The 8364-nt window shown below is 33.9% G+C and overlaps 1 protein-coding gene across 11 annotated transcripts; it reads right to left on the bottom strand.

The window, feature by feature from the left end:
- Nucleotides 1-276: 276 nt before the first annotated feature.
- Nucleotides 277-7112, bottom strand: LOC110613884. Of its 11 annotated transcripts, XM_021755269.2 has the most exons (7): nt 6492-7021; nt 6065-6105; nt 5870-5954; nt 4493-5791; nt 2456-2506; nt 1428-1757; nt 277-786 (listed from the first exon to the last, which is right to left on the bottom strand). In XM_021755269.2, exons 2-7 carry the CDS (start codon nt 6095-6097, stop codon nt 569-571), a joined length of 2016 nt encoding a protein of 671 aa, XP_021610961.1. In that variant the 5' UTR covers nt 6098-6105; nt 6492-7021; the 3' UTR covers nt 277-568. The 11 variants fall into 11 exon arrangements, with proteins under 11 accessions (XP_021610961.1, XP_043812047.1, XP_021610962.1 ...); XM_043956112.1 differs by lacking the exon at nt 6492-7021 and adding an exon at nt 7050-7112 and having other exon boundaries at nt 5870-6105; XM_021755270.2 differs by lacking the exons at nt 5870-5954; nt 6492-7021 and adding an exon at nt 7050-7112 and having other exon boundaries at nt 5978-6105.
- Nucleotides 7113-8364: the final 1252 nt, after the last annotated feature.

Genomic DNA, 8364 nt, shown 5'->3' with positions numbered 1-8364 from the left:
TTTTTTAAAAAATTTTCTATGAAAAATATTTTTTAATAAAATAACTTATTTTTTATTATTTAAATTTAAAAATAAAATTTATTACAAAATTTATATATAAAAATCTTAATAAAAATATCAAAAGGAAAAGTCATTTTTCTTAAAATGGTTTATTTTTTTCTATTACTAAAAAAATATTTTTCATTGATTAAATTTTTTGAATATCTAAACATCAAAAATTATGAAAAATATTTTTTCGTGGAACAAATGGGGCCATAGAACTAAGTAAACCCTTGATAAGCAAACCTCTTGGCGGTTGGAGAAAATTCATATTTCATACTAATGGAATTGTGTCAACCACTAATATACACCTTATGCTAGCAATGCATAGCTACTAAGTAGACCACTGATCATCATATAGATCACCACCTCTGTTTCCTGTTATATATAGTTGCATGAATTTTTGCTATTTGATTCAACCACTCTTCTATGAACCTTTCATTTTTTTTTCTTTTCACCACTTCAATCCTGACTAATGCTATCAGGTTAAATGTAAAAACTTACCAAAACCAAATGATGAGAGTTGGTCCTAGTCACCAATGGCACATGGGATACATGGAGGATCATGAGCTTGGTTCAGAGGTGTGATGCGCTGCAAGCAAGAATCATGAAAGTGGTGGCCACATGGCAAGACAGCAGCAGTTATTGGTTTCTCTGGTTGGTAGATGGGACCTTCCGGTGTGAATGAGAGATCCCTCTTGCATATATGACATTGTCTTCCACTTGGTTGAGGAGTTCTATGTTTTCCTGCAAGTAAGAGTACCATCACCGCTACTATTCCAGATATTATTCATCCACAAAATTCTTAATATCATCATCCAACCACTTTATCTACAAGTATACACTGATTTAATACCAAAAAAAGGCCCTTTGACACTATGGTCCTAGTTCTTAATGAAAATGCATTCTGAGAAAAACCATGCTAAACCAGTCCCACAGATCATGAGCTGGACCAGCCAAATGACAAGCTTCCAAGTTCCAATAAACCAGGTTAATTTGGTTGTGGTTAAGCAGGCCTTTAACAGAATTCACCACCAAACATGCATTAGTATAATCCGAAGGCGTTTACAGACTAGGCACACAGCTCACCAATATGGGTTACCACAGAGTGAACATAGCACTAGGAAAAGTGCACAACATAAGTCAAGTTTTTATGCATGAAAAGCCATCACAATAAACATAAAGGTAATGTAAAAGTCAAAATAGTTCAGATTTCTCTCTCTCTCTCTCTCTTACACACACACAGAGGAAGGGGGAAGAAAACATTGTAAGCATCACAAGTAAGGGTAATCTAAAAGCAGCTTTTAATATTACTTGGAAAGTGGACTGTTGATATTTGAAAACAAAAATTCGTAAAGATTTTTAATTAAAGAAGCCCTAAGAAATACCTTGCCTTCCTTGCCACTTCATATGGTGAGGTGAAGAAGTTCTGGGCAAGTGTGGAAGATGAGGAGAAGTGGGGGCTAGAGGAGGGCGACTGGAAACAGTCTGGGGAATGGGTGAGCTTAAGGAATCAACTGAAGTTAAAGGTACATGTGGTGGACCAGTTCGGCGCAATGATGAAGCGGACGGATGGCTGACAGGTTTAATTGATCTGGTCTTTTTGCACCAAGGCTGAGGAGCACTGGGAGGGCATATGGATGCAGTCCTCTTAAGTGATGGTCCAGAAGGGACACTGGAAGACTGGTTAGGCTCATTAACTGCTGGAATTTCTTGACCTGTAAGTTGTAAAATAACACTAGTAGTTTCACAGAAACAAGCACTAAAATTTAAAAGCAACAGTGGTGTTCATAAGAGGTACTAGTGGTATAAGCGAGAACAGTGTACTGGTGGTATAAGCAAGGACAGACAAACTTCTAGAAGGCTGGACCAGAAAAGAGGCTGGAGATTGACCAAGATTACATGCAAGAAACCATCGATGGATATTACCAGTGAGAATGAAAACTTAGTTGCCATAGTCAAAGTTGCCCATGACTTAGACTTGGTAAAAATGAAATTTAGAAACTATAACTGTAACACAAATTAGCATACAAATGCTAAGAGGATACTATATGACAAGCTTCTGCTTTTATATTATCTAGAAATAAAAGCATGTGATTTATTGTTTTTCCAATGTTATGAATAATAGCTAGCCATGTTCGTTACTGAATTCAACTACCACACCAACATTCCTGCCACAACTGGGGCTTCAACATAGACTTGATGAATACTGTAAAACCAAATTCCAAAAGTGGTTTTGCAAACTTATTTATCATAAAAGGAACTTGATCTTGAACATTAGTGAAATTAGAAAATTAGCCTAGTGATGCACACAAAGTCGCATGCACACACATAGCAGACATGTGATGCTGGTAAAATATATGGGAGATGCCTTCATTAGCTGGCTGAATTCTAATACTCTTGGAAAACAGATCACCTTTAGCAGCTTTAGCTGTAGAAGCGTTATTAGCTTGAACAGGATGACCTGCTAAAGTAAGTTTGGGATCAATTCATTTAGCAAGGAAATCATTAGACATAAAATATGGTTTTTTTGAATCTAACAGATGCAACCAACACTGAGAAAATAACTCAAATATCCTATAGAAAGAAGAAGGAAAGGAATAAACACCAAAAACTACTTCAAGAAATGACAAGCTACGCTTGTTAGACCATAGTGTTTATCTTGCTAGAAAGAGAAAGAAAAAAAAAACTAATCTAATTCTGGTTATTTGAATCATTCATACCAAGTAATATAGATAGAAACATATACACTTAAGACAGTCTTCCTTATCACCACCTTCTTCCAACATGAATCCGAAAAACACTTTAGCAGTAACATTTTTTTTCCTTTTTTTTTTTCTTTTTCTCATTTTGACAAAAGTATTGCATCAATTTTTTTATCAAAAAAAATAGCAAAAAGAAACTAATAGAAAGTTTGTCATCATGAATTTACAACTAACCTTAACTAGTTTTGGGAACGAGACTTAATTCAGTTGAAAAAGAAAAATTACTAGTCTTGCAAAAATTAGAGAAAATTTGCTTTTAAAATTTTCTATAACATAAATATTTAATGATTGCAATCGTTAAAATAATTCATATAGCCATTAATATTTCTAAATTCTAATCCTAAAAGTAAAGTTTTAACAGTATGCCATTGTACTTTTTCCTGAATAGGCCATTGAATATAACTTCAAAGTCGAAAAGCTCATGATGAATCACAATTTATGAAAACTAATTCATTGTAATTCCAAAATTTCTTCTCTACATCAGACTGCCTGCAATGCTATAGATTAAAATGAACCACAAACTCTACCTCACATTATATGATATGTACATCTAAGTATCACCCTAAACAAGGAGCCACAAGCTCCACAATCCTTTCAGCAAAGGACATACAGGGATAGCTTGTAAGATTAATTCATGGTACTACTTAACAGATGACTAGGCTTTACTATTTTTCCTTCCTTATCCATGCTTTGGATGTATATGTTTGCACTTGGTTAAACTTTTCTTTTTTTGGGGAAAAAAATGTAAGATGTCAATTAAAACCAAGTAAAATCATAGACAAATTCTTAGCATCATATCAACATTGATGGACAGATATCAAATTGAATTCAGCAACAGAAAAGCATTTTTCTGCAATTTAAAATAGCAAAAGTTAAAAAATGGCTGATTCACAAAAAAAATTAACTAAAAGCTCAATCTGATAACCATTATTTTTTCTGTCTACTGGTATATGCCTGGTATATGCTTAGTCCTTGAATCAGTATCCAAATTCTTTGAACTATGGAATTGCAACTTGTATGTCCCTTTAACACACATTGGGATGGGGAAGAAATGGCCCCTACTACATAGTTCACATTCTAATTATTAGGCTTCTTATATAGCTGAACAAATCCATACACTTCAGTTGAATCACTATATCCAAATCATAAACAGTTTGCATTTCAAAGGAAGCATTGGTATAGGTAACATATTTAGCTTTTTCTTTTCACAGTGAGGCTCCAGATAACTTACGTATATTATACTACTAATGCATTCCAAACATTTTAGTGAGATACTGATACGAGAAAATAAATAAATGAATAAATAAGTGGTACAACCAAAAGAGATTTTAATCAAATTTTTACATTTTAATCCTTGTAAGTGGGTAGCAGCATATAACAGTGTTTAAACAACAATATGTCATCAAAGATTAAACAGAGGTGAAACATCATAAATATGCTCACACAGAGATTAGGACAAACTTCAGTAATTTGCAAGATTGCATATCGTTTTTTGCCTGGATATAAGATTGCAAGAGGAAAAAAAAATGACACGTATTATTGACTTTCAAAAGTCCTTGGTGATTTTGAGAAAGGAAGAAAGGTAGAAGGCATCTGAATAGACAGATGAAGTGTAAAAGTTCCATTTAAAACACCAAAATAATACCTATTTACATCTAAATGGGGAACGTGGAGGATCCATAACTCACCTGATTGACCCTGCAAGCCAATGCTTCTTGTGACCCCATTAAAGGGCAAAACCACAGAAGGGTTGGATGAGAAGTTCCTGACAGATCCTACATGAGGACTCCGTAGCTGATCAGAAGCAGGTTGAATAGTACTCCTAACCCAAGAAGATGGTGGTGACGACTCAGTCACCCCAAACCATCCAGTGTCAGGTAAGAAAACTTGGTTGCTATTAGGTGGCATTAATGATTTAGTTCGAAGACCTTGAAAGCTTGTGTGAGGATTTGTATTTGCAAATGTCGCTTTCTTTTTCTCTCCAAGTCCTGAGTTCCAGCTGGTTGGGGTATGATTATGATGTTGCTTATCTACCAGTGGCAACTGGGTCCCAACTCTCCCATCCCCAGATGGTTTAGAAAGCCAACCTACATTCTGTGTTTGACTGGAAGATCTATCTTTGTTCTCAGCTTGATGATAAGATGCAACCACATTCTGCACCGGGCTAGAAAATACATTAGCATTGCATACTTGATGAGACATCCCATTTGCATTCTGCCCTAAACTAGAAAAACCATCATCATTCTGTACATGGCCTATTCTTTTACAGTCACTCTCATTCAGTGCTCGTCTAATAAATCCACTGTCATACTTACAGAAACTAGAAGAATCATCAGCCAATTTAGAGCTAGAATTCAAAGAATTTCTGGCAAAATTTTGACTAGAATAAGTGTTTAACATGGATAGAACAATCTGTTTAGTGCCCTGACTGTTGTCTTCGCTGGAGACATTATATTTAGATCCAGTCTCCACATTAGATTCATATCCAAGAGTAAGAAAATTCCCATCAAGCATTTCAGGATTATTCGATTGAGCTACACCTGCCATAAAACTGTTATTAATTCTCAATTCTCCGTTAACTTCATTATGGCCTAAGACAGGTGTAGTACCTGCATGGATGAATTGATTTCCAAATACCCAAGGCACAGGAATATTATTACCATTTGCTTCTCCACCAGCTGTGCACATCTGTGAAATGTTCATTCCGAATTCTCCAGCAGATGGGATATAGCCTGATAAAGACATAGTACCTGCATGGTTGATTTGATTTTCAATTAGCCAAGGCCTACAAATTTCATTATCATTTGCCTCCCCACCAGCTTTCAACATTTGTAAGCCACTGCTCACATCAGCTCCATTGGTTACATTATTTCTCTCAATTTGAGAATTGCCAAGACCAGTGGTGTGGATATTAGCAGCAGCAGCGACGGAATCCCCAAGAGTATGGTATTGACCAAAATCATTCACATTCACATTCCATGCCAAATCTGAAAAACCCGAAACAGGCTCATATTAGTAACCAAGGCCAGTCCCAGGATTGTGAGAGACATTATATTGAGAGATACCATCCTTCATCACAGGAAATGACATTTCCTGTGCATGAGATTGAGGCATTCCATGCACATCCCCAGCTAGAAAAAAAGTAGCAGACTGCACCATATTATCAATAATACCAGCAAGATTATCAGCTCCATCCTGTAGATGAAAGGGTGCAAGCTCTTCATTGCTTTGGGGGAAGGAAGAAGACATTGGTGATTTACCTCCTTGTTTCGGCTTTTCACTTGCCATTGCATAACTAGTTCTGGAGGAAATAAGGGTGAGGTGAACTCAGAAAATAGATTTCCAGAAGGATATGCACAAAAGAAATTTAGGCAACTACTTGCACATGTCACATACAAAAACAAAGATATAAAGAAAGATAGACATGAAAATTTTGATCTTGAGACTGGGTGCCAAAACCATACATGTATGAAGCAGCATAAGAATAGCCATTCAGGTCTATATTTTCAACTAAATGATTAACTGTAAGGTAAATAGCCACCATAAAGGACCAATTTTTTACTAGAACACAGTGGAGTAGCTTGAAAAAATGCAAACCCACAAATAAAAATTAGTAATAGAAGGCTCACAGTAAATCACATCTTAAATTTCTTTACTTGAAATCTAGCTAGAACTAAGAATACGTACCAGGAACCTACCAGTGGCTAAGGATAAAGGAAAAGTGATTTTTCTTTTTCGTTTTTTAAGATAACCAAGAACTACAAGCATCCAAAAAAGGTTCTTGATTCACATAGTCGCACATCAAAATAAAGAAAAATATTGAAACAAACAGAAACCGTTGAAACCCTGTGGTCCAGATTTCAAATGGAAAAATAACTCGAATTTGATCAATCGACCACAATACTACTTCTGAAAAATAGATTATTGCTAAAACAAATAAATGAAAATCACAACTTTTTTAAAATCCCAGTAAAACCAAACACAAAAACCAAAAGATATTAAACATTGCACAGCCCAAAAACACCCCAATTAGGCAGAAAAAGTTCGAAGGGAAACCACCATAAGAAATTAAAGAAAACAACAATATCAATAATCGCATAACAGAACTACGAAATCGACCCATTGCAATCCAAACATCTAATCAGATATAATATATGCGTTTTATAATCGATTGAGATTACAATACAAAATTAAAAATTAGAGAAAAAACAAAAAATGAAATTATGGAAGTAAAGGGACTCTTACAGTGATTGCAGATAGGGAGAGAGTGGTGTTTTGGCGCTTAGGGCTCTAAAAGAGATTTTAAAGGGTTCGGTGCGGGGCCCACTTGGCCTTTAATCTTTTGACACGTAATCGCATGGGACCCTTTTTTCAAAAAATTAACGAAGACGCTGTCGTTTGCTTACCTGGCGACCTACACATCCTCAAAACATAAAAGTCGTGGATGCAACATTTAATAAAGTTGAATATGACAAATGAAATATGTTCAAAAATTTTTCTAACCAAAAAATAAACAAAGATGAGTGAAATATGACGAGGAAAGTAATTATCTTCTTTATTTTTATAATAAACAAGTAAGTGCTTTATATGCCTTTTGCTTAACAATGTAGGTAAAGAAAATAAGGATTATTAGTAATTGCTTAATCTTCATGACTTCAAGATCATGAATGGAGTAACCTTATCATTACGCTAAAACTGCCCTTTAAACCACCATTCCTTGATAATGAATCGAATATTTTTAGATATTCAATCTGAATAAATTTTAATAAAATAAATTTAAATAATTATAATTGAATTTAAAATAAATTTAAATTTAAAAATTAATATTTATTGTAGATTTAAATTGGATTTAGATTTTATGTAAAAATTAATTTAATATAAAAAAATATATTTTATAATAATATTTATAATTTTTTATATATTTTTATTTAAAAATTAAAATTAATTTTTTAAAAAATATTAAATTTTTTAAATGAAAAATATTTTTATATAAATTACTAATTAAAATATATAAGACTGAATGGGCTAAATTTTATTAAAATAATAATAATTTGGTTTAGAACGTATTCGAGTAATTTAGATTAATTTTTAATAGAATTTAAGATGAATTTAAATATTGTTAATATAAATTGAATTCAAATTCGAATAATTTAATTTTTGCGCTACCCTACCTGTTTACTAGAAAATAAATCACTGCTGCATGTGGTAACCAAAATATATGAGACCAGGCGCTCCATCCATGCACAATGCAAAAGAAATATGGAAATCTTCCAACTAAATTATCCAAACAAGACCAAATTATGAGTTCAGCAAATTGCCAAAAATATCATTACATGCCATTGCAACTATGGGTGAATATGCGTGTGCCCTGTTAATTCCGTTTAAGATGCTGCCTTCCACCATATGCAAGTGCAAAGCCAAGAGATAATACCATTGCAACTCGTTTTTAGAGTTGCTTGGTACTTAGCTCTCAAGCATTTTAATGCATGCAACGTGGTAATATATGGGGGTCATTGTTTACAACTCTTTTTCAGTATTCATCTACCGTAGATATTAAGTT

Source organism: Manihot esculenta, chromosome 4 (assembly GCF_001659605.2).
Source record: "Manihot esculenta cultivar AM560-2 chromosome 4, M.esculenta_v8, whole genome shotgun sequence".
Classification (NCBI taxonomy): domain Eukaryota; kingdom Viridiplantae; phylum Streptophyta; class Magnoliopsida; order Malpighiales; family Euphorbiaceae; genus Manihot; species Manihot esculenta.
The sequence above is the reverse complement of the archived record's forward strand: the minus strand, read 5'-3'. Positions and strand labels throughout refer to the sequence as shown.